This window comes from Tursiops truncatus, chromosome 8 (genome assembly GCF_011762595.2).
Source record: "Tursiops truncatus isolate mTurTru1 chromosome 8, mTurTru1.mat.Y, whole genome shotgun sequence".
In the NCBI taxonomy this organism is placed as follows: Eukaryota; Metazoa; Chordata; class Mammalia; order Artiodactyla; family Delphinidae; genus Tursiops; species Tursiops truncatus.
In genome coordinates, this window is record NC_047041.1 from 93571804 (window position 1) to 93597296 (window position 25493).

At 53.4% G+C, this 25493-nt stretch overlaps 1 protein-coding gene across 5 annotated transcripts in view; it reads left to right on the forward strand.

The window, feature by feature from the left end:
* The window catches only part of PRDM11 (PR/SET domain 11), an 89701-nt gene extending 64489 nt beyond the window's left edge, over positions 1-25212 (forward strand). For 3 of the 5 annotated variants that reach the window (XM_033860516.2, XM_073808806.1, XM_073808807.1), the window contains 3 exons: positions 10353-10540; positions 14499-15125; positions 16174-25212. In XM_033860516.2, the coding sequence (XP_033716407.1) occupies positions 10353-10540; positions 14499-15125; positions 16174-18338 (2980 nt within the window). In that variant the 3' untranslated portion in view covers positions 18339-25212. Of the gene's footprint in view, positions 1-3072; positions 5243-10352; positions 10541-14498; positions 15126-16173 lie in introns of those variants that run through there. The other 2 variants (XM_073808808.1, XM_073808809.1) reach the window with 2 other exon arrangements.
* Positions 25213-25493: the final 281 nt, after the last annotated feature.

Below are 25493 nucleotides of genomic sequence, written 5' to 3' on the forward strand. Positions count from 1 at the left end.
TTCCGTCCTTCCCTCCCTCCCCCACTTCTGTCCTCTCTACCTCTTTCCCTTCACTCATTCGAGAATATTTCCTGAACACCATGCCGGGAGTTGCGCTGGGAGCTGGGAAGACAGAGATGGGCATAAAACCTACCCTAGGGCTTCCCTGGTGGCGCAGTGGTTGAGAGTCCGCCTGCCGATGCAGGGGACACGGGTTCGTGCCCCGGTCCGGGAAGATCCCACATGCCGCAGAGCGGCTGGGCCCGTGAGCCATGGCCGCTGGGCCTGCGTGTCTGGAGCCTGTGCTCCGCAACGGGAGAGGCCACAGCAGTGAGAGGCCCGCGTACCGCAAAAAAAAAAACAACAAACCTACCCTGCCCCTGCTCTTGGGACGTTCCTTAAACTCGTGAGAATAAACACACTTTAATTAAATAATTGCGCAAGGAAATTTGAAAGAAGGCATGAAGGACAAATACAGGAGGTACTGAGAGCAGGGCTGACTACTTGGGTGTGCGGCCCGTCGCTCTCAAGGCCGGAGCTGGGCTGACTGCTCCTCGGTTGCCTTCCTGAAACTCAGACTAGTTTTTGAACGAGGCGCCCGCATTTTCGTGTTGCATTCGACCCTGCAGATTATGTAGCGGCCCGTCTGAGCGCAGGAGCGGTGGACTGGCCATCCACCGAGGCTGGGGAAGGCTCCCGGGAATGACAGTTGAACTGAGACCAAGGGTGAGGAAGAGTTAAGCCTGCCGGTACGCGTGGGCCGTGGGGCGCAGCGCAGGGGAGGGGAGGGCCTCGCAGGCAGAACAGCATGTACGAGGCCCCGAGGCCCTGCATCAGGAAGGCGCTTGGCACGTTCCAGGAACAGAGAGGAGCCAGGGAAGCCCCGTGTAGCAGGCGAGGGGGAGGGGCGCGAGAGGAAGCCAGCCAAGTCCCAGGCCCCGAAAGCTCAGTCCTTTCTGTCTGTGTATTCCGAGTGTCTTTATTTCTGTGTTATTTCCACACTCCCCTCCGCGGTGCCACTCTGCCTTCTCTCCTCTCTGCACTCTGCCTCTTTCTTCCCACCAACCCCCCCCCACAAACCCCCGCCCCAGGGCTCTTACTAGGACCCCCTCTCTGTGCTCTGGGTCCCCTCTGCATGGCCCCCTCCACCCCTCTGCTCCCCAGCACTCGTCTCCCTCTTTCCCCTCTGCTTCCTGTGTCTCAGGATGAACTTGGATGCCAAGGGTTGGGGGGTGTGGAATCTCCTGGCCTACACGGGGCGTCCTTTGGGGCTGTAGTGCTTATCGGGGCTCACCAGAAGGGGGAGCACTCGAGGCCCTTCCCTGCTGGGGCTGCACCCCCTTCAGCTGCGCTTCTGCACAGACCTGCCCCCCACTCGCAGCCCGCGGTCCCAGCTGGAGGCTGTCTGGCTTGTGAGAGACCAGTCGGGCAGCAGGGCTCCAGGAACACCAGCCCTCGGGAAGATGGTTCACAAAGACCCAGCCTCCCCTCCCCAGGCCCCTTGCCGCAGGGAGCTTGCTAATTTCCTGTCTGGCCGGGGCTCCTGACAGGTGGCCGTTCGGAGTCAGATATTGAGAGCTAGGAGAGAAGGAGGAGATCATCCGGTCCCACTTCCATGTTGTCCAGATGAGGTAGTTAAGCTCCAGACACAGAGGTGGTCTCAGAGCCTGATTCAGAATGAGGACTTGACCCTGGGTCTGCCAGCTCCCGCCGAATCAGTGTATCCGGGAGTTTCAGGATGATGCTACCTAATTATGAGAAAAGGGAGAAGGCTAGCATCTGGTGGAGTCTGTTCCTTAAATTCTGTCTTGCTCATCCTTCCGTCTCCCCGAGACCACAGGTAATGAGGTTACCAAATGTGACCTGAACTGGGTAGGGGGCCCAGGACCCCTCCACCGCAGGCTGGTCCAGGCCTCCTTTTCCCAGCTGCTACGGCACTTGGCTAGGGGCTGGGTAGAATGAGGCCCTGAAAGGGAGGGAGCAGCATCACGGCAGCCCGTCCCACTTCTTTCAACCCTGCCCTTCCAGAATGGGTGTCTGCCAAGTGGGGGTCATGAGGCACTAGGCTCTCTTGCTGTGCTGGCCCAAGTGAGATGCCGGGACCCTTCGGAGGCGTGCGGCTCAGGGCAACGGGAATCTGTCTGTCTTCCTGTCACCTCCCCTGGGGTGGTTCTGAATTCAGCCCCCCAGGTACAGGCAGGGAGGTGTGCCTGTCAGGAGGGTCAGCCTGTATACTTTTCGCTCTTGCTGTGGGAACCAGCTCACGAGAGAGCCGCCGAGACCCGCGTGTGCAGGGCTGGGCCCCTCCCTGTAGCAGTCTGTCTGATGGTCTCTGTGTGCCGTCAGGTGCTCCAGGTAGAAGGGGTGTGTCTGCTCGGGTAGCCTGCCTTGGGGCGCTGAGAGGACGGCAGGGCTGGTCGCCCAGGTAGATCTGCTCTGCATCATCTGGGCTTGTCTGTCCCAGAGCCATCCCTTCCCTTCCTTCTCCAGCCTGTCAGCTTCCCCCTCTATGACCTAAAGCTGCAGATTCCAGCAGGCCCACAAGGTGGCCCCAAGCAGCTCAGAAATGGCCGCATGGAGGCGGGAACTCAGGGCGGCCAAGAGCATCACAGTACCTTTTGGCAGGTGTCGCTCTTCGAGCTTCGCAGAGTGCCTTTCTGTCTGTCCTCCTGTGTAGTCTTAACAACCCTGCTAGGTGGGCAAGTGGTCGGGGAGGTAGGCAGAGCAGTTGTTACCTTTGCTTTGCAGAAACTGAGCCGCAGAGAGAGGAAGTGAGCCCTTGGGTCGACGTGCCATCCCTGGGGCTGGGGTCCCACTAGAAAGTTGCTGTTCCTGTACAAGGAAGGGGACCTGGGGACCTGGGCACTGTTCATGCTCACCTGTCTCCCCAGGCGTGCCTGGCCCAAGCACCTCAGGGATCTAGGGAGCAGGTGCTTCTCTACGGGTTGGGGGGGGGGGCAGGTGCCGGACGAGGCTGAGGGGTAGCAGGGTGGGGGGAGGCTAGGTAACTTTGGGGGGTGCGTCCGAGCCCAGGGCTGCCTTCTTTCTCGCAGTTGTAATCAATTGCCCTTCTTTGTTTTTTTGTCCCCCAAGATGATGAAGATGAGGAGACGCCCGGGCCCTCGAGGCAGCCCCTCCGGGGGCCCCTGCAGCCGTCACCAGAGGAAGAGGCCTGCCTGGCCAGGCCCGCCCTGCTCCTCTCTTCTTCCTCCTCTGACCAGTCCGAGACAGTGGGCCGCAAGCCCGAGGCCCTGCCCCGGCCCTCGCCTCAGGCCCAGGCCACCTGCAGGGCCCCTCGGCCACACACCGGCCCACCCAGCACAGGCCTAGACTGGCAGCTGTTCCACACCCACACCCAGCAGACTGAGGTGTTTCGGCAGTTCTGCCAGGAGCTGGTGACCGTGCACCGGGACATGGCAAGTGGCATGCAGGCCATCGGCCAGGCCATGGCCGAGCTGACCAGCCGTGTCAGCCAGATGTGCCAGACGCTGACAGAGATCCGGGATGGGGTCCAGGCATCTCAGCGGGGGCCTGACGGGGCAGCGCCCGCAGGCTCCACCCCCCGGGCCGAGGCTCCCCCAGCGGAGCCCCCAGAGGCGCCCCCAGCGCCGGCCCACGCACGGACTACCAGGTCTCGGAAGAGAAAGCACAGTTTGTAAGCCGGCCAGTCTGCGCTGGGAGGAAGAGAGATGGAGGAGGGGTGTCTGGCCCTGAGACAGGGGCCAGTCTCTTGTGTCCAGGATCGAAGACCCTTGTAGGGTGTTGGGGGGACTGTCATCTCCTCACTGCGTACAGGTTGGCTGCCCTGGGCTCAGCCCTACTCCCTCATCTTTGGCAGGTGCTCAAGATGCAGGAGAAGCTGCCTGCCTGATGCTTGCTTGGCCTGAGGGTCGGCCTCCTCCTGGTCTGCACCCCACAGCAGCAGGCCTTGCAGGGAAAGGGGGAGCGAGAGTGGGGGGCATCCGAATGGAATCCCGCTCTCCGTCCTCAGGGCTGCCGCATCAGCCTCCCCGGCCCTGAGGCTGCTGCTTTCGAGGAGGGTGAGGCCTGAGAATGGGCAAGCAGAGCTCAGCCCTTCCAGGAGGGCTCTGTCCTCCCCTCCCCCAGGGCTCTGAGCCCCGGCGGGTGGCGCCCCAGCCTTGGCCTTCCGCTTGCCCTCGCTCGTGTGCTCAGCTGCCATGCTTGCCTTTTGTGGGGCCGGGAGAAGAGGGGGGCGGCGTCGGAGGAAGGGGAGACTACCTGGCATTCTCAGAGCCCTGTATGTCTCTCCCTGCGCTCGCAGACGTGTGATCTCAGTGGGTCCTCAGGACAGTGCGCGAGGCAGCCACGTCGGGTACTGTGATCAACTTTATTACCATCGTCATCTGCATTTCATACACATGAAACAGTAGTCGGTCGCGGGGCCAGGACTGGAAGCCAGGTCTGTGGACTTTTCCAGCTCCCCTGTCAGAGACCAGATGTGGGACTTGGGAGGGGGGTTGCTCCTGCCCCTGCCCAGCTCTTCGGGGTTTCAGTGGGAGGCCACAGCAGCGTTCAGGGCGCGAGTCCACCCCACCCCGCCCCGGCACGAAGGCTGGCAGCCAGTGGCTGGGGAGAAGTAGGGCCTAGGTCTCGGGATCCAGAAGGCGACCCCTCCTCTGGCCCCTCCCAAGCCCAGCAGGGCTCCTGTCCCGTTCCAGGTCCCAGCATGCCTTGCCTCTGCTTGCTTGGGCTGCGTATGCATTAGCTACACACATCTCGAAGCTTCGTGTTTGGGTTTGGAGTGTGGGGAGAGAGCCCGGTTCTTAGAGTTAGGGCGGGAGGCGGGGAGTGGCGGATGCAAGCTCAGCTCTGACGTGGGTGCAGCTCAGCTGTGTGTCCTCTTTGCTCCCTGGCCTGAGGCTGACTCATATCCCAGCCCTCCATCCTGCCACACCTGCCCCCTAGAGCCAGAGTTGGGTGGGGGCTGGGAGGACTGCTATGCCCAGGGCCTGCTGCCGCCATTCCTGGAGTCCTGCTTCTCACCCCAGCCCAAGCTTAGCCCCGTGGCGGGAGAATGGAGGGCAACTGCAACGTCCCTGTGTCCTGGGCTCCTTCTCCCAGCCTGTGGTTCTCTGGGGGTTCCTGCTCCCCCTGTCCGACAGCCCGATGGCTTGACTATTGCCTGGCATTGCCTTGCCCTCCGATGCTGGAATCAAAGATTGCCTTCCCAAGTATTTTTGTTAAGATGGCAATAAAAAGAAATTGATCTCACACTTGGAACACACCCGGTCTCCAGGATCTTTCTTTGGTGTATATTCTCTTTCTTCGCTTCCTGTGGAAACCTCGAGGCCCCCGAAGCAAGGGTTAGATGACCGAGGAGAAGTGTGTTGCTGAGGGAGACTCAAGCGCCCCTGGTGCTTCCCAGATCTCATCAGCTCTCAGCTGCCCTGTGTTCAGCACCCTTAGCGGAAAGGAAAGGAAAGGAACTGATGGGCCGAGGTGGACAAAGCATCCACGTATGAAACCGTTTCACTATATTTAATTTCTCTGCAAATCGAAAGTGAGATGTCGCTCAATGAATTCTACCTTTTTTTCCCTAAAGGTATGTCAGGGGTCCTGGGGAAAAACCCCACCATTTCTGGCAGGAGACTGCAGAAGGGTCAGGGGCTGTCCACTTGCCAGGGTACTTCAGGGACCACCCTGAGGCACTCACTTTTTTTTTGGTCACCTCCCCACTGATCTGGGTATCTGACTGTCACAGGTAAGGCCCTGCCCACCTAGAGTTGAGGCTTCTCAAAGTAATTGAAATGGCTTCCTCTGGCTCCCCTTGAGAGTCTCCTCAGCAGGAAAGGGACCCCTGATCCGTGCATTGCCCTGGCTTGCTTCCAGTCACAGGGAGAGGTTCTCCCAGGCAGGAAATACCCATGTCCTGACCAGGGATCCATCCACTTTCTGGAAGATTCCAGCCTGCTTTAACCAGACCTGGGAATCCAGGTCATCCTCTGCCATTCTTGACCAAAAAGCATGGTCGTGGAAATCAAGATTTTCCGATCTCCAGGAGATACAGAGGTTCTGTGAAACCGGGCCTAGGGTCTTTCCCACCAAGGTCAGGGTACTAAGCAGTGACTGGCTGGCCTCTCCCTCTGGTCCTGGGGAGGGAAAGGGGCCAAGTTGAAAGCAAAGGGGACAGAGAGATGAAGAGACTTGTCAACTTCAGATGGAAAAGATTTCAGTTTCTTTTTCTTGGCTTCAGTGGGGCTAGCACGTCAAACAGGAAGGTGAAACTGGAGCCGGTGGATGGAAATGCATGGGCAGCCAATTTCAGCTTAAGATGGGGACATCCGCCACTAAGAGTCTGAGGCCTCCAGCCATGCCAAGGGCTGGCTGCGTGGTGTTCTGTTAGAGTCCGGGTGACCGTCTAGTGGGTGGATGCATGACCCAAAGACCTTCCCAGCCCAGAGACCTCAATGCATGTGAAAATACAGAGCCCAGCCTCTTCTTGGTCAGTCTTTCCTCATCTCTGCCTCAGTGACTGGGGCAGCTTCCTTTCCATCGGAGGCATAGCCACTGAGTGAGGGTGTCTGAGCCCGGCCTTTGTCTATCCCTTCCAACAAAACGGACGCCCCTTGGGTTATTTTCCTCTCTTGAGTTGGAACTGATAGCCATTTCCTGGCCCAGCTAGAAAATATGGTGCACTGGATAAGACACAGTGGATGAGGTCTGAAAAGTGTTGTCTTCGTGCTTATCTAGCCAATACCCAAAGTCAGCAAAGAGTTTGGAATAAAAACAATCCATTATCATCGTGAAAGTTTCAGTCCAGAGCCGCCCCTCCACCGCCACTCCCCGCCCACCCCCTCGATTGCTTCAAAGGGTCTGATTCGAAAAGCTATCAAATAAGCACCAGTGTTTACAGACCAGCCTGTGCTATGCATCTTCCATCCCCCTTCTGACATACTCTGTGCCTTCCCTCCAATGAAGTAGTGACCTGGAAACTACTTCAAATAGAAAGATTTTTCACTCCCTGGAAGCCTTCTGTTCCGGGAAGGGCTCTTGTTCACCCGCAGCCGTGTAATGGGACAGGCAGGCCTCCTCATACAGGGACTGTTGTGTGGGAACAGGATTCTTGGAGTGGATCAAGCCATTGGGTGTTACTGCAAAATACTTACAATGGGGAGGCCTGACTAGAAGTAATTGGGGTTGGGACGTAGCTGGCTCCATTTAGCTTTACCTCAAAAATGATGTAGCGTAAACATCTTCTCAGGGAGAGCGGATTGTTACGATTCACTGAGAGTTGCCATATATACCTTATTGCAAATGCCAACTTGCAGAACAACCCAGTAAAACTGGATGCTGAACCAGTTTTGATCTTTGAAGATACTTCGTGATCCATACAAAGATTTGGAGCTCTCTTCCTAAATATTTCTAAAAATTTTATTGAAGTCTAGTTGATTTATAGTGTTGTGTTCATTTCTGCTGTACAGCAAAAGTGATTCAGTTATACAGATATACATTCTTTTTCATATTCTTTTCCATTACCGTTTATCACAGGATATTGAATATAGTTCCCTGTGCTATACAGGAGGACCTCTATTCCTAAATATTGATTCTTGCTGGGTAGGAAAACACCAGAAGTTGGAAGGGGAGATTGACTTGAATCTTTCTAAGCCTTCTGACGTCCTCACCAAGTTGCTCTTTGGAATACATCCCTGATAGTTACGTGTTTCTCATCTACCTTTTCTCTCTTTAAGTTGAGTGCCAGAGAAAACAATTCTAGCTTTTAGAGCCTGACAGCTGTTTAGAGACTGAAAAAAGAAAAGACTGTATTCTTCTTTCCTTGTGCTCTATGATTTAAGTGATTCTTGTTAGAAAAAACATGAGTGATGGTTTGCCTTCTGTGTCTGGGAATAGCAAAGTTTGGATCTAACTCAGTTCCATGCTGTGCTCACCACTAGGTCAATTCCCAGACTCTTGCTGAACTGGGGACTAGAAAATAGTTTGCACATTCAGAAGAAATCTCACGTATGAAGAAAAGGCAGACTTCCGCCGTTGGAGAGTTGAGATTGTATGTGAGGGGCACTATGCCTGGGGTACCACAAATGTAGATTCCCAATGCTGCTGGCCACCACGACCGTCACCACTGCCACCCTGTACTGCAATTGGCGTTGGTGTATGTCTTTTCCTTTTTTAGGGGGTGAGGGAGAGGGAGTAACAGTAATAATTGCTTATGAGGAAGACTTGGAAAGTACAGAAAATTACAAAGAAGTAGAACCATGTATAATGGATAATCACTGTTAAAACAGTGGTGTGTTTCCTTCAAGCAGTTTACCCAGGCTTGTTTGTAAAGCATGATTAGAACCATAATATAAATAGCTTTGAGTCCTGTTGTTCCCACTCTGCCTTATATCAGGACCATTTTTCCATGTCATGAAAGATTCTTTGAAAACATTTTTCTGTAGATGAGTAACATTCCTTTGTACAAATATACCATGGTTTATTCAGTTGTTTCTCTAGTATCAGAAGTTTAGATGTTCTAGCTTTTGCTGCATTATAAACAGTGGAACAGTCAGCGTGGCGGTATGCATTTTGCATTCTTGTTCCACACCTTAACGTTCTGGTGTTCTTTTTTAAATTCTACAAATATTGTGGAAAAACCCAAATGAAATAAAATTTACCATTTTAACCATTTTTAAGTGTAAAGTTCAGTGGTATTCAGTACATTCACACTGTTGGGCAACCATGACCATTATCCCTCCCCATAACCCTTTCCATCTTCCCCAACTGAAGCTCTGTTCCCATTCAACACTAGCTCCCTATTCCCCCCTCCCCCATCCCCTGGCAACCACCATCCTACTTTCTGTCTCTGTGAATTTGACTACTCATATAAGTGGGATCCTGTAGTATTTGTTGTTTTATGACTGGCTTATTTCACTTGGTATGTGTCGTCAAGGATCATTCATGTTGTAGCATGGGTCAGAGTTTCCTTCCTATTTATGGCTGACTAATATCCCATTGGGTGTATATTACCACATCTTATTTATCCATTCATCCATCAGTTGACACTTGGGTTGCTTCCACCTTTGACTATTGTGAATAATGCTGCTGTGAACGTGAATGAACAAATACTTGTTCGAGTCCCTGTTGCCAAGTCGTTTCCCAAAGTGTCGTGCCAGCTTATGCTCCACCCTTAGTATGGGAGACCCTAGTCTTGCCACCTTTACCAATACAGAGCTTGCAATGTAAAAAAGTTCTCTGTGCCAACAAGACAATGTGCTGCTTTGTGCCTCTTTTCTTATTAGTGATGCTGAATCCTTTCATTTGTTCATTATCCATTTGGATTTATTTCTGTGAATTATTGTTTCCCTTGGACTGCTCCAAGTACAGTTCTTTGGGCTGTGCCAGTCGCACAGACTTTGATTTCTTCCCTGGCTTTTGAGACAAATCATAGCATAAGGAAAAGAAGTTTGTTTTTGACTACAAATTTCCTAGGCACTTGGATACCACAGAACCCTAAAACTCCAAATAATTTCCTCTTGCCTGTTTGATCTGTACATCTCCACCTCTCTACAGATATTGCATCATCTCACCTTTTGGAGGCGAGTGAGGTGGCAGGTTGGATATGGGAAATGTCATTTCAGGGAGGATGGGTGAGGTCCATAGATTCTGAGGGTCTGACAGAACTTTAAAGGTTATCTGGGCATTGCTGAGTTGGTGCTTTACATGCCCACATAGGAGCTGTGAGTTCTAGTGAGAAAAACATGGACCTCAATGCTCAATCTCCCATTTATTAGCTGTGTGACCTTAGGCAAGTCACTTAGCCTCTCTGAGCCTCAGTTTCCTTACCTTCAAATGACCTGGATTAACCTGTGGTTGCTCACATCTCCTTGCCTTTCCCTACCTCCCCTGTCCCCACTGGACCCTCTATTTGTAAAGATTTTGGTCTTCAGCATTTGTTAATTGATCTCGTGGGCACCCTTTTCACATAGGCTTTGTGACATTCTGAGGACAGTTCAAGGATCTCGCCCTTACCACCATCAGAGGCCTGCGGGTATCTGGGAATGCCTGCGGTTAAAAGTTAGGGAAGAACGGTTTTCCAATCACCTGTATATCTGGTATTGAACCTCGTATTTACCAGAACCTAGGAGGTAGGAAGGGCAGGTGTCATTTCCAGTCCCAGAAAACAGAGATTCTTAGAGGTTCAAAGGCTTGCTTGAAGTCCACAGAACAGTGAGACAAGGGACTGGCTCCAGCTGGAGTGCCTTTCCTCGGCAGGGAAGCCGCTCTGTAGACTTTTGCAGATACCCGCACGCTCATAGGCGGCTAGCCGCTGGCACCTGCCCGGCACCGCGCCTGGTACCGGCAGGCACTCGCCGAAGAGTGGCCCGCGCGTTCTTACCTGTCCCCCTCGCCCCCAGGTACGTGGTCATCTCCCGGGAGGAGAGGGAGCAGAACCTGCTGGCGTTCCAGCACAGCGAGTGCATCTACTTTCGGGCGTGCCGGGACATCCGGCCCGGGGAGCGGCTGCGGGTCTGGTACAGCGAAGACTACATGAAGCGCCTGCACAGCATGTCCCAAGAGACCATCCACCGCAACCTGGCCAGAGGTGAGTGCCCACACCCAAGGGAGGGCCACGCCCACTGCCAAGCCCCAGGGGAGGCCAGAAATGCTTCTCTAGGAGCTTCCTAGGAAAACCGATGGGAAATACAGTACACCAGCAATGGGGAGACCCAGAGGGACTCAGGGGAACTGATGGGCTAGGTAGGAGCAGCCGCTCTTGCACCGCTCGTGGCCACCCGGTGTGTCCCCTCCCTCAGACATGGTCAGAAGCCCTTTAATAAACGTTTCAGAGGATCAGGGAGAGAGACAATTCTCCAATGCCAAGCATATAAGTTTAATCAAAATTGATTCTGTTTCCCCGACTCAAATTGATGGAAGGATGTTGTGAACTGCCACTGGCTCAATAATAGGTGACATTTGCTAAGTACTTAGTACGTGCTAAGCAGGTTTTCTATGGTGTCCCGTGTAATCACTCTAGTAGCACCTGCCCGATAAGTGCCCAGCGAGAGTTAGATGGTCATCTACGTAACACATTAGAACGTCTGTCTTGACCATCGTAAGCCCTCAGCTGTGAACTTTAATACTAATGATAGCATGTGGGTTATTGTCCCCACCTTACAAATGTAGCAACCGAGCATCAGATAAATACAGTGACTCCCCCAGAATCCCATGGCGAGCAGGGGCAGAGCTAGGTTCCCAACCCACATCTGTCTGAGTCCAGGGTCTAAGCTCTAACCTACAGTGTTAGAAGGCCTCCCAGACAAAACTAGTTTCTTCCCTGCTTCCTCCTGGTCTCATTCCTGGCAGTCCTAATGATATGCCGTGAAAGAACAATCTCTGTTAGGAGAAGAAGATTGGAGGGAGGTGGGTGGTGGCCTGGTGGGTGGGTATCCATCCAGGCTCCATTTAACTGAGTCATTTGAAAGTGGTTTAAAATACTCCCCAGCTCCTAGGCCTTTCTTACCTCTTTACTCCATCCTCAGCCATGCCAGGGCAAACGGGTGAGCCCAAGGTCCTTTTTCCAGCAGGACCTTCCTTACACTAAAACCACATATCCAAAGACCCAGAGTCCATCTGGTCCCGGGAACCAAGCCTATACCCAAGCCCCACCATATCATGTTTCTGACCAATCTACTTATTGGAAGTAAAGCTTCATTTAGAGCATGAGGGGAAGAGATGAAAAGGGGGTAAGAGTGACCCATTGGAAGTAAGCTGTCTTCAAAACCAAAACAGAGCAAAGCGAATTGTGGACACTGAGTGCACAACTGCTGCCTGACTTGGTAAAAGGTATCTGGTGATTGGATGAGCAGTGAAAGGAGACCCAATAGATACCCTCATCTCTTGTTTTCTTTGGAGCTGGGTGTTAGGCACGTACATGCCGATTATACTTGGGAAGGCATGTTTCTGTGACATGATTGCCGTGGTTTCCACTTGACTTCTGGAGATGCCACGTAAAAAAGTGTCTGATGCGTAGTACATCCTCCATAAATCTTGGTTGAATGGATAAAAGAAGAAATGAATGAAGACCACCAAGAAATCTCCAAAAGAAGCATATCACCAGAAGAAGAGAAAACCAAGAGAAGTCATATCCGAGGACATGGGTTCCATCCCTTGGCCATGATCTTCTTGAATTCTTCTGGATTTGTAATGTCCTTTCTTCCCCGTGTCTACTCCAGAGCACCTCAAGCTGCTTCATCCTCAGAGAGCCCTGAGACCCAAGGGGAGCGCTCAGAGAAGGGCATCAGCTTTCAGGGGTGGTTCAAAGGAGCGTGGCAGACAGACTTGAAATGAGATAAACCAAGATGTGTGAAGATACAGGAGGAAGGAGTGTCTATTCCTGGCCAGGCTGAGAAGTAGGAAACACGAAGGAAACTGGAAGCCACCCATGGGGCAGGGCCAGAGCAGAGGGTGGACTTGGCCGTAAAGCCCTTGGGAAGCAGCCGTGGAGCTCAGTGGCCTTTAGACGTGTGTCCCCGTAGCCTGTAGCTTCGGCAGACTCTGACACGGTTAGTGGTGGCTTAGATCTGTGTGCCAGTTCTGCTCTGTAGGGGGCGCTCCCCACGCTCAACCACTCAAGGTCTTACGTGGGAGGAGGCTTCTTTGGAATTGGAGGCTGGAGCCTTGGTGAAGTCCAGAGCATGACTTATGAGCTCTTATTAAGTAGAGACATTGGTTGGAGCCCAGAACTGCTTCCTGAAGAGTATAAATTATTCCTCTGTGGTTATCTTTTAAGGATAGGATGCATGTAATACATGTATTCAGAGAATTTACGTTTTTTGTCTACTTTGGGTCATTGATTTTCTTTGTGGTGTTTCCCTCATGTTTTATGGAGGCTTTAGAATCAACTTCATAATGCTTAAAGATTTTTTTTGACCCATAGATTTTTCCGGGAGCCTTGAGCCCAAAGAAATCGCCTGCTCCTCCTAGGAAATTTGAATAACCTTGTCCTTGAGTACAGATGCATGAGGAATCCCCGGTGATGCGTATCCTGGACCTCCTGAGATCCTCAGCTACTTGCTGCCTGATTGGTCCATGAGAAAGTGAAAGGGTGGCCTTTCACTTTCAGAGATTCTGATGGGCAAGTGTCTGATCTGTAAGGCGAACGAGTTGCATTTTTGAAAAGTTCTCTTCACCTCCACCCTCAGATGTTATAGAAACAAGGCTGCGGGGAGCCGCCTGAGCTCAAGAGCCTTGGAGCCTTCAGGAGATAAGGTCGTTCCTTAGGTGTTCGTGTGAGGACAGAAAAGGACCATCCTGAATAGGCTGCTCCCTTCTGTGCTGTGACCTGTGGGAAACCTGGAGTCATACACGGGCCAGGGTCCATCACCCTATGCCAGCTGTGGGATGCCAAGGCTTGGTCACAGCACGGGACATCTGGATTGCACATGGAGAGCCCTTGGCCTTCACTCGGAGGCCTTGAGCAAACTCAGCTCTCAGAAGCCTAATGACAACATATATTCAGGTCAAGACGTTGGTCAGAGTCACATCTCCCAGGGCCCCGCCCCTGATCTAGGAAGCCTTTGAGAGTTCTAGCTCCATAGACGGCTGTCAGGACCTTCTGAGGGTCCCTCTTAGCATCTGTCGCCCCAGGCAGCATCTATACATCTATAGCAATTTATGCAACTGTGTTGGCCATTTTGAAAAATCAGGCTAACATTTGCTGGGGTGTTCACCAAGGTCTTTGACGTCATTTACATGATAGAAATAGAAAAGGAAATGTCCTTAGAATTGTCAGGTAAGGACACACAGCTACTGTAGTTTGAGCGTGTGTTGGGTCCGCGTGGGCGTGTCGTGCTTTATCGTGCTGGGGGGCTGCCATCTTGGAGCTCACAGCCGCTGTTGGTATGCCCGACTTCCCTTTTCTTCCTGCCTCGGTCATCCGTGAGAGCCACAGAGGTTCAGGCCGTGCTTCCTCACATAATCCAAGGCTTCCGGTTCCTGGGAGAATTAGAAAGGACGGTTGCTATAAGGCAGACTTTGCCCTAACAGGGCTGTCTCCCAGGAGTCAGGGAGGAGGGAGGAGTGGGCCTCAGTGTTTCGTGTGTACCTTTTACCAAGTCAAAGCAGCCATCTTCCGATTGCTGGGACTGGAGGAGCAGCCTGGAGGGGTGGGGACTCCACATGCACTTAGCTGAGCTATGGTACCACCCACCTGGCTAATCACGTGGGATACCATCTTCTAGGACGACAGGATGGCCAGTTCCTTAACTTTCAACTCCCTGCCCCTATAGCGTTTGCTCAACTTATAAACATAGAGCTTCTACACATAAAGCTCCATGGAAACAGTCTCTTTAAAAAGAGTTCTTCCCACTTTTTCGGGTCCTTTGACTCTAGACCCCACGGTCCATTGAGTAACCCACCTCCCTTTTTGCCACATCTGCTCCATTAGGCCAGACCCAGAGGGATGTGTCAAGCGACTTCCTGAGAGGAGCGCTTCGTTTTCTGTTGGTTTCTCCTCTTTGGGGCTTTTCCCCACTTCCTCACACCCTGGTTTTCCTTCCTAGGAGAGAAGAAGTTGCAGAGGGAGAAGTCTGAGCAGGCTCTGGATAACCCAGAAGACCTGAGGGGTCCCCTGCAGCTCCCTGTGTTGAGACAGGGCAAAAGTCCCTACAAGCGTGGCTTTGATGAGGGGGACGTGCACCCCCAGGCCAAGAAGAAGAAAATCGACCTCATTTTCAAGGATGTGTTGGAGGCCTCACTGGAATCTGCAAAGGTAGAAGCCCACCAGCTGGCACTGAGCACCTCGCTGGTCATCAGGAAGGTCCCCAAGTACCAGAACGACGCCTACAGTCAGTGTGCAATGACTGTGTCACATGGCGTGCAAAATGTCACCCGGACCCAGGGAGAAGGAGACTGGAAGATCCCCCAAGGGGTTTCCAAGGAGGCAGGCCCACTGGAGGATGAAGAGGAGGAGCCTTCGTCGTTCAAGGCCGACAGTCCCGCCGAGGCCTCCCTTGCATCCGACCCTCACGAGCTGCCCACCACCTCCTTTTGCCCTAACTGTATTCGCCTAAAGAAGAAGGTCCGGGAACTCCAGGCCGAACTAGACATGCTTAAGTCTGGCACGCTTCCTGAGCCCCCCACCTTGCCAGCACAGGTACTGGAGCTCCCCGAATTCTCAGACCCCGCAGGTAAGTTGGTGTGGATGAGACTGTTGTCAGAGGGAAGAGCACGTGGTGGGCAGTGTGGAGGGGGGCCTGGCGCTCCCCAGGGGAGCCACCTTTGGGGAGACCTGGGGCGTGGAGCTCGGAGATGGGTACCGGCCGCAGCGCACGCCCTCGGGTGCCTCCGACGGGCCGCCTTACAGCTCGGGTGGGGCTTTGGGTCTTGCCCTTGTATCCTCCTCGTCAATAAAGGAAGTTCTGCTGCAGGAGGGGTGTGTGCTGTGTTCTTGACCCCTTGCCTTTCTCCAGTGTCTTACCCCAAAGCCCAACTTCCAAACCCAATCTTCCTCTCTCCCAGTCTCAGGCAGGCTGTCCCGTGGGGGAGAGCCCCCGGCCTTACCGACGGGGATACAGGGCATTTAGTTGCCTTCGCTGCTTTCTGTTGGCTGCCTGCATCTTTTAGGGATGCTCAACCACAAGGAGGTTTTCTCAGTACGCACCTGCAGCTGAGTTAGAGAGTTACCTAGCACTTCCTATTTTGACCGCACCCCCTAGCTCAGAATGAGGTGTTTCAGATGTTCAAAGCACGCATCTTAACTACACTGCATTCTGATCCCGAAATCACTTGGGGCCCGAGCTCCCTTCATTTGAGGGCAGCGCGCCTTCCCCTGGCCGCCTTGGTGGTGGGACGCGTCCCACGTCCTGTCCTTGCTGTGTACCACTATGGAACCTCTGACGTGCTCTGTTGTGCCAGCAGCTCTGCCCTCCTAGTTGTGCTGTTCGGCTGATACTTAAAGTAGGTGCTTTAAGTTCCTTGAGCACCTACTCGTGGAAGGTGAGGGCAGGCAGCCTGGAGCGCGGTGGCCCCCGGGGCTAATGCACAGAGAGGGTGAGACATGCATGGACGACAGGAGTGCTTCTAAATGAATTCCAGGTTGGGATTCAGTCTGTCATAGGGATCGGCTCCTGTTTCACAGAATGCGACACCTACCGTTTGGGCCCTATCTCCTTCATTTTGGAAATGTCCGTGTTCTTTCCAGCAGGTGTAACTGTTTCTTTCCCATTTGTCTTCCAGCCTCAGAGAGCATGGTCTCCGGCCCTGCCATCATGGAGGACGACGACCAGGAGGTCGATTCGGCAGACGAATCCGTCTCCAACGATATGATGACGGCCACCGATGAGCCCTCCAAGATGTCGTCGGCCACCGGGCGCCGAATCCGGCGCTTCAAGCAGGAGTGGCTGAAGAAATTCTGGTTCCTGCGGTACTCCCCGACCCTCAACGAGATGTGGTGTCACGTCTGCCGCCAGTACACGGTGCAGTCCTCCCGCACCTCGGCCTTCATCATCGGCTCCAAGCAGTTCAAGATTCACACCATCAAGCTGCACAGCCAGAGCAACCTGCACAAGAAGTGTCTGCAGCTCTACAAGCTCCGCATGCACCCCGAGAAGACGGAGGAGATGTGTCGCAACATGACCCTGCTCTTCAACACCGCCTACCACCTGGCCCTGGAGGGCAGGCCCTACCTGGACTTCCGGCCCCTGGCCGAGCTGCTGCGGAAGTGCGAGCTCAAGGTGGTGGACCAGTACATGAACGAGGGAGACTGTCAGATCCTCATCCACCACATCGCCCGGGCGCTGCGCGAAGACCTGGTGGAGCGCATCCGCCAGTCCCCCTGCCTCAGCATCATCCTGGACGGACAGAGCGACGACCTGCTGGCTGACACGGTGGCGGTCTACGTCCAATACACCAGCAGCGACGGGCCCCCGGCCACGGAGTTCCTGTCCCTGCAGGAGCTGGGGTTCTCCAGCACAGAGAGCTATCTGCAGGCACTTGACCGGGCCTTCTCCGCCTTGGGCATTCGGCTGCAGGATGAGAAGCCCACCGTGGGCTTGGGCATAGACGGGGCCAACGTCACGGCCAGCCTGCGGGCCAGCATGTTCATGACGATACGCAAGACGCTGCCCTGGCTGCTGTGCCTGCCCTTCATGGTACACCGGCCCCACCTGGAGATCCTGGATGCCATCAGTGGGAAGGAGCTCCCCTGCCTGGAGGAGCTGGAGAACAACCTGAAGCAGCTGCTGAGCTTCTACCGTTACTCGCCACGCCTCCTGTGCGAGCTGCGGTCCACGGCGTCCACCCTCTGCGAGGAGACGGAGTTCCTGGGGGACATCCGGGCTGTGAGGTGGATCATCGGAGAGCAGAACGTCCTCAATGCCCTCATCAAGGACTACCTGGAGGTGGTGGCCCACCTCAAGGATGTCAGCAGCCAGACCCAGAGGGCAGACGCCTCGGCCATCGCACTGGCCCTGCTGCAGTTCCTCATGGACTACCAGTCCATCAAGCTCGTCTACTTCCTCCTGGACGTGATCGCCGTGCTGTCGCGCCTGGCCTACGTCTTCCAGGGCGAGTACCTCCTGGTGTCCCAGGTGGACGACAAGCTCGAGGAGGCCATCCAGGAGATCAGCCGGCTGGCCGACTCTCCGGGGGAGTACCTGCAGGAGTTCGAGGAGAACTTCCGGGAGAGCTTCAACGGGATCTCCGTGAAGAACCTCAGGGTGGCCGAAGCCAAGTTCCAGTCCATCCGGGAGAAGATCTGCCAGAAGACCCAAGTGATCCTGGCTCAGCGGTTCGATTCCCGCAGCCGGATCTTCGTGAAGGCCTGCCAGGTGTTTGACCTGGCCGCCTGGCCCAGGAACAGCGAGGAGCTCATGAGCTACGGCAAGGAGGACATGGTGCAGATCTTTGATCACCTGGAGGCCATCCCCACCTTTTCCCGGGATGTCTGCAGGGAAGGGCTGGACCCCCGGGGGAGTCTGCTGATGGAGTGGCGGGAACTCAAGGCTGATTACTACACCAAAAACGGCTTCAAGGACCTGATCGGCCACATCTGCAAATACAAGCAGAGGTTTCCACTCTTGAACAAGATCATCCAGGTCATCAAAGTCCTCCCCACCTCCACCGCTTGCTGCGAGAAAGGCCGAAACGCCCTGCAGCGAGTCCGCAAAAACCACCGCTCCCGCCTGACCCTGGAGCAGCTCAGCGACCTGTTGACCATCGCTGTCAACGGCCCCCCGATCGCCAACTTTGATGCCAAGCGAGCTCTGGACAGCTGGTTCGAGGAGAAGTCTGGCAACAGTTACACACTGTCGGCCGAGGTCCTCAGCAGGATGTCTGCGCTGGAACAGAAGCCAGTGCTTCAGACCGTGGACCACGGGTCAGAGTTTTACCCGGATATTTAGGGAGCCGGATCGCAGAGTTCACTAAGCTGTTGAATATTTTTTTAACCTATACTCATAAGCTTTGATACATTATATAAATATATATTATATTATATATATATATATACATATATATATATATATATATATATATATATAAACCCACACTGAAAAAATGTTAAAAACCAAGGTGACACGTCCACCAGAAGCTACTGGGAAAGGAATAATGTCAGAAACTGACTCTCGTCTACAAAATTTGGCAGCTGCAACACACGTGGAAACTCATTTTCACTCACAGAAGCATGTGCTGGGGCCACACGTGCTCCCACCTCACAGTCAACCAACCGCATAAGCTAAAATGACGGGTCTGTCATCACCTTAGGTAGCTCATTTTGTTTCTGTTCTCGTTCGGGGGTTGAGGGGTTTGGGTTTGGGTGTATGTTCTTGCCTTTTTTTTTTTTCTTGTTTGGTTTCATGAGGGGGGTTTCTTGGCCTCTTCATTGACCGGCTGGTCCAGCTGAATCCGATCTCTCATTTGGGAGAGGGTGGGCTGTGTATCTGGATCGGGGTATTTGACTTTTCCCTCTCCCACCCAACTTCAGCTTGAGAGATTTTCATTCATTTCCTGACCAGCGTTCCTTCACTGTCTCGAAACAAAAGCGTCGGTCAGACTGTGACACCCACCACTCCCTACCCGTGTCGCTTGTCCTGTCCCTTGTCTGTTGAATCCCTCCTTCCAGACCCCTGGATCCTAAACATTTTCCCTGTTATACTGAAGGCAAAATCGCCTTACACCGAGCTTGAAATCCCGGGGACGGGGTGGGGGTGGGGCGTGAGCGCCTTGCCTTCCTGTTTGACCTGGTGTGGGATAACATAATATAATTCCATTCAGATCCAGGGAATATGGGGGGAATGAAGAGCCAAAAAGTCTATACCCCAGTAGGGCAGCAATTTTTGGCTAAAAACAAGTAAAATGAAAAGTATGTAATCAATTTACATGAATTATTTATACTCTGTCTTTATAATCATATAATGTGTTTGGGGGTATTTTATTTTCCCTTTAATAATCAAGAAATGCCTGCTAGAGTTCGGTGGCAGGAGATGTCAATGCAAGTTGTGCCCTGGGTTATGCGTAACTCCGATGAGAGTCTCTAGAGATTGGGTCCTTTTGCAGTAAGGCTGATGACGAGCCCTGCAGCCTGGCAGGAAGGTAGTGGGAAAGTAGGTAATGCATCTATGCCGGCGAACGCTTCCTTTTTTGAACAGGGTAGAGACGTCCTAAAAGAAAGGAATACACAAGAGGTAAGACAGGACTCTCAAGGCATCAGCCTACACACACACACGCACACGCACACGCACACACACACACACACACACCCCGAGATATAAGCTTTAGAAATAGCCACTCGCCTACTCCCTGAGGCAAGTAGTGGTTTAATCTAGAGGAGTCTTGATCAATGCTCTTTTGTTCATTTAATTACCAGTATACCTCGCAAGGGAGTTTTTTAAAAAATGTGCGTGAGCTGTTAAAAACTTCTGTCCATGTTTCCACATCTGATGTATGCATATCTGATATGCAGAGATCCTGCATCGTGGGTGCAGGTTATACTGGGGGGAGAGAGGAAGAGCTGCATTGTCTGTGGTCTGTCGGGAGCCATCCCTCTCAGTTGGCAGAGGGTGGGCAAAGGACGGCGTGATCTGGCCACAGGCATGGCTCCAGCGTCCCCCACCTGCTCGGCTCAGACGTTAGGAAACTGTGGTGGCTTCCTTCCTTCTTGGTTTATCTTGTCTCCGAGGGCTCATGCCACCGTTGAGAACCGGAGTGGAACTGTCATCAACACTGAACATGTCACCCCCTCCTTCCTTGTCCTGCCAGACCTTCACCCCCTCCAGATCCCTTCCCCCCCACCCCATGGTCTTGGTGCTAAGATAACTTTAGAGTCATTGCTGCTAGTCGATAGCTTTTCATTATATGAATATATTATATATATTATATATTATTTTTGAAACTTTTTTGTTTGTTTTCAACAGTGATGTAGCATGTTAAAAAAACAAAAAACCAACTGGTTTTCTCCGACTGTCCCACTGCCAGGCCTCATATGCTGCCTTCTTCAACAAATCAATGCACCCCTGCCTGGTGACATTCACCCCTCACCCCCCTCCCCAGTCGCACGTACTTTCCCACCCTCCTCTGAACAAGGAGAGAGTTAGCAGGAACTTGCAAGGAAAGACCCAGAGCCCTTCCTTGTGCTTTGAAGTTCCCAGCTTCATCCGCTTCTCCACTTTAGGCCGATGTCTTCTCTCCCCATCTGCCTCCTCCCATCAGAGTCAGTAACTGTGGTCACGTGCAAAGCACAAGGGTCCACCTTTCCCTCCCCAACTTCCTCTCCACCACACACCCAAACCACCGTGTCTGTGGGAGCTTCGTTTGAACATCGCACAGACTGAGATGCGTTGAGGGCAGAGATGGCTGGCAAGGTGGGCCTCCGTAGGGGTCAGAAACAGTAGTCAGGATCCTTTCTTCTAGCCAACAGTTGCCTTACGCCTCCTCCTGCCCCCCTCTGCACCTCCCCACCCACTATGTCAGGAGATAGGGAGTCCTCCCCTAGACCACTCATTTGGAAACCAGGAGGAGAGAATCGCCCATGGCTGCCTGAGTACCGCAGCAGGGCTGCGACTGTTTCCTCTCAGGAGGCCGTGGCCAAAATCAGCTCAAATTTTTATCCAGAGGGGAAAAAATCCTTTGGGCCAATGCCAGTGTCTACCTTGTCTTTTTAGAGGGGCAGGAGCTGGCCGCCTGCCTCTGGGCCAGAAGCCTGAGCAGCTGCTGGCAGCACGAGGCTGCTCGCCATCACCTGCCCAGCTAGACTCCAGACCCCAGAGGGGATGAGCTCTCTGGCAGGTCCTGAAGTTGGGGAAGGCCTCCCTAAAACTCCAGTTGCCCATGACACTCTGAAGGCCACTTTGCCTTGGGACAGGGAGCAATTTGGGTGACACACCACTGCAATTGACACAGAGTCTTTACCCCTTGGAGGCTCCAGTGTTTCTATCCTGTGAATGCTGCATGCAATTACCCATGATTTCCATCCCTGGCGTTTCCACTCTTCTGCGTCCTTGAGAAGGACTCTTGGACTGTGGGGACCCTCGGGGTTTGGCCCAGGGAACCGCACGCTTGGGCAGTCTAACCTCCCTTTGATAAGTACAAAAAGCTGTGGCTAGGCGGTCCTTGCATCCTCGTCCCTTCGGACGAGACAGAGCCCTTAAACTCAGCCCCTGGCTTAGGAGTGACGACCATTGGCTTAGAATGAAAGGTCTGTGTCTCTAGAATTGAAACTTGTCCTCATTGGGTTGGCTGATCAGTGACTTTCTTCGGTTCATGGAGGGGGCGGGAAGTGAGATCAGGTTCGTGGCCAATTGTGCCAAAGAGACATCGCAGAGCTCGGGAGCCAGAAGCCCTTGTGATTAAAATGGTCTGCTTTTCCTCAGTGGAGGAAAAAAAAGACCCATTGCCATTTTGTACCTATCTGTGAGACCCGAGGACAGCCCAGCCCTGTCTGTAACTCTTGCCATGTCCCAATTTCCGAGTTTCGCCTGCCTGGTTGAATGTGAGAATCCGGGCATCCACGACACCAGCTTTTTTTTTTTTTTTTTTTTTTTTTTTCTTCCATGGCTGCGGGCAGCATCCTGTGGTGCTGGGCAGACCCTCATTTCCTCATCCTCACGGGAGGATGAGACCAGGCTCGACGTCCTGGATCCCTGGCTGGTCACGTTCGGTGCTGGGCCCTGAATCTAGGGCAGCTGGAGGTCTCCAGCCCGCCCCTGCTACCCGTTTCCATGCTGAGCTGTCTTGCTGAGGCCCCTCTCCTTGACTTGCTTATGTTGACGCTTTGATTTGGAGAAAGGAGCTTGTAATTATTTAAGATGATGTTTAAATATTTTCCAGTTGTTTAGAAGTGTTATCAAGAAGGAGAAAACAGGCGAAAGCATGTAGAGTGCTGAAAATGATCGTGGAGAGACTGAAATGGATCAGACGTGGCCCAGCTTGGGCTGTGGGGCGGGCATCGTTTTAGCCGTTCACCTGGAGCCTCATGGGGCCCAGGAAGTGGCTTGGGGGTTGAAAGAGAACTTCTAGATTCCTCCCCGCTTTGTTTGTTCTCCCACCCCCCTAGGAACAGGAATTCTGTATCTAGAGCTGGTTGTGGTTTCCGGTCTGGGTGGATTTCCAAGTCGAATTTGTGTTCTGTCTTGGTCCCTACACCCAGTTTGGGTAGAAGGTTCTGGATCCCCTCGCCCGTTCAAGCAGCAGGCCCAGCCAGGCCAGCCTGGGACAGCCAAAGTGGGGAGTGCCTCTTCCTTAGACAAGAAAGGCATGTTCAGAGGGCAGGTGAGCTTGGGACAGTCCCATTGCAGATGCCGGCCTCCTGGGGAACGTGGGTCATGGGTTCTAGGCTGGCTCCCTCCTCCAACTTCGAGGAGGGAAGATTATGTCCAGAGATACACAGGGCCCTTCTCCTGCTCGGAGGAAGGCCTCTCTCTACTATCTGTGGACATGGTGCTTTAGGTGAGTGGATGGAGCTGTGATATTTTAAGAAGACTTTGAGGTGATCTTTGTGTGTTAGCCAGAGGGAGGAAAAGTGCCCTTTTGGGAGGAAAATGGTACGGCCCTCCTCTTCGGTCTGGCTCTCCCCATCCCCCCATCCCTTCAAGTGGTATCGCCCTGGAAATACCTATGCAATCCAGTCTCCCTAGGAGAGCGCATGGAAGCAGGGGTATGTGCAGTGTATGATACAAATGCTACAGCATATATATTGTATATATGGACATATGCAGTACGTATACACACAGAGTAAGAGATTAAATCCCGTCTATATATCTATGAATAATATCCTATATATTTATACATTTCTATGTTTAAATAGATATAAAAATAGAGTCTATAGAGAGCTGGGAGAGCAGCGGGAAAGCCTGTCGCTTGAGAAGAGGGAGGAGGCAGAGCCTTTGCGGGGGGGCCGGGGAAGCTGAGCAGGCAGGGTTTGCTGGGAACGGGGCCTCCGAGACCCGGAGTGTTGAAGAGGAGGGGAGCCGGGCCCTGACCCTCTCCGTGCACTTTCTCTTCTTTCCCGCAGGCTTGGTCTGAGGTTGGAAGGAGATACTCAGCCCCTGAGCTCCCCGTGGAGTGCCCCCTTAGTCCCTGCCCCCCACAAGCCTACGCTTGGGTGGTCACTGCTGCTTGGCAGTAGGATGTGGTCTCTGACCCCTGGTGGAGGGACCACTGCACAGTTTCCCCAAATACCCTCCCCCTCACAGGAATAAGCAGCATTTGTGGCCATAGGAAAGGTGCAAATTGGACCAAGAGAGGTCCAGGAAAGATGCCACCCGCTCCCCCTTTAGATGCTTTTTGCTGCCCCTAGAGGCCAAACCTCTGAACTACAGCCGTCCTGGCCTCCCTCACCTACTCCATCGCTGTCTGCCAGGGCAGCATGGCCAGCCAGCGCTGCCCACCATCCAGAGGCTTTCTGGCCAGGGCAGGGGGCATCAGCTAACGGGGAAGGGTGAGAGAGACATATCCGCACACTCATAAATTCAGTAGCAACTCAAGTTCAGAAGGAGGGCTTTGGCCCAGCCCACTTTGCACAGCTGCTGCTGGCTGTACTCAGGTCAACGCTCTTCCCTCTCTTGCACGGAGGCCCAGCGACCCCTCACCCCACCGACACCGTAACAGGCAGGTTTAGTTCACGTACACTGTTCTGATTCTGTGACTCGAGGCAGAGGCTAAGCCGGATGCCCCAAGCTCATTCACTTCCTCCGGGGAGGGCGCCTCCCTCAGTTTGTCCCTGCTCCCACCCCTAGATGGCAGGGATGTCTGGGGGCCTGAGGGGGCACTGGTGCCACTGGCAGCATGACGAAGGGCTTGTGCAGCCCTGACAGAATCAGAAACCCGTTTCACTTCCAGGTTTCTCTCGATCATTTCCCCGGGAGGTAGGGAGGTAGGGGCTGATGGGGCTACAGATGATGGGAGACGGAGGGCAGTGGCATCCTCTGTTCTCTAGACCAGCCTCTGCCTTTCGGCCTTCATAGGCGCTTATCTCCCATCTCCGAGCCTCCCCTGACCTCTGTCCTACTCTTCCCTCCCATCTTACCAACGTACCTCAGTCCCCAGCAGACATCCCCATACCTACAGTCCGGGGAGGGTCTGTTCTGACAGTGCCCACCTCTTCTCCCCTCCACGTCCACCTGGGTCTCCTTGAGCCACAGCTAGCTGCCAACCGGGCCTCCAAACACCCTCCAGTGCCTGGCTCAAGAGAGACCAGGCCCGGCCCGAGCCTTCCTCCCTCTGCGGTGGACCAGACCCGTGGCCAGGGGATGGGCATCCCCAGGTAGCAATCCCACAATGCACTGTACCTCAGAGAGAGAGCATACCATGGGGCATCAAGGGCGCCGGGCCCTCCCTCCAGAGGAGGACAGCCGGTTACAATACTGCTCACAAAAAGACAAGGGCCAGGCTGCCCTCGGGGCACCCTCAGTCTTCACTTTAGTCTCTCCGGAAGAGCCAGCAGTCTGATTCCGTCTTTTTCAGCCCCGTCTCTCTCCTTCTCTCCACCCCCCCACGCTGCTGAACCATTTCATTTCAATCACAAAGGAAAAACACAGTGGGGGTGGGGGGAATACCTAGGAGTCTATTATCACATACATATTAATATGTTAATACTTTCTTTCTTAAAAAAAACAACTCTTGATGTTATTACTTTGCAGACTACGCTTTATAGTACCTGTGTGACGGGACCTAGAACACTGGATACAAATAGAGCTATGTTGGTTTATCATAATATGTACGCAGAAACTTTCCTTTTGTCATATTATCCTTGTAATGTAAGAAGATTGTTAATAAAAGCATTTAAATTTACCCACGGAGGTCGAATCTCTGCCTTCTTGCCTCTCTCCCAGCCTGTGCTCAGGGCGATTCAGAATGAGTCCCATGCTTGGGTGTCAGGTGAGATGCCTACTGCCTGCCAGGTGGGAAGGAACAGGAAGAGGTCTTCCAAGTCCCTTCCTGCTGTTCTCACTTTTCCCCCATTCAAGTCCACTTCCACCAGGTAACTTACATGCCTCACCCACCCGTCAGGCCAAAAAGAGGTGTCACCAAAACCATTTAAAATAAATCTCTCTGCCCTCACA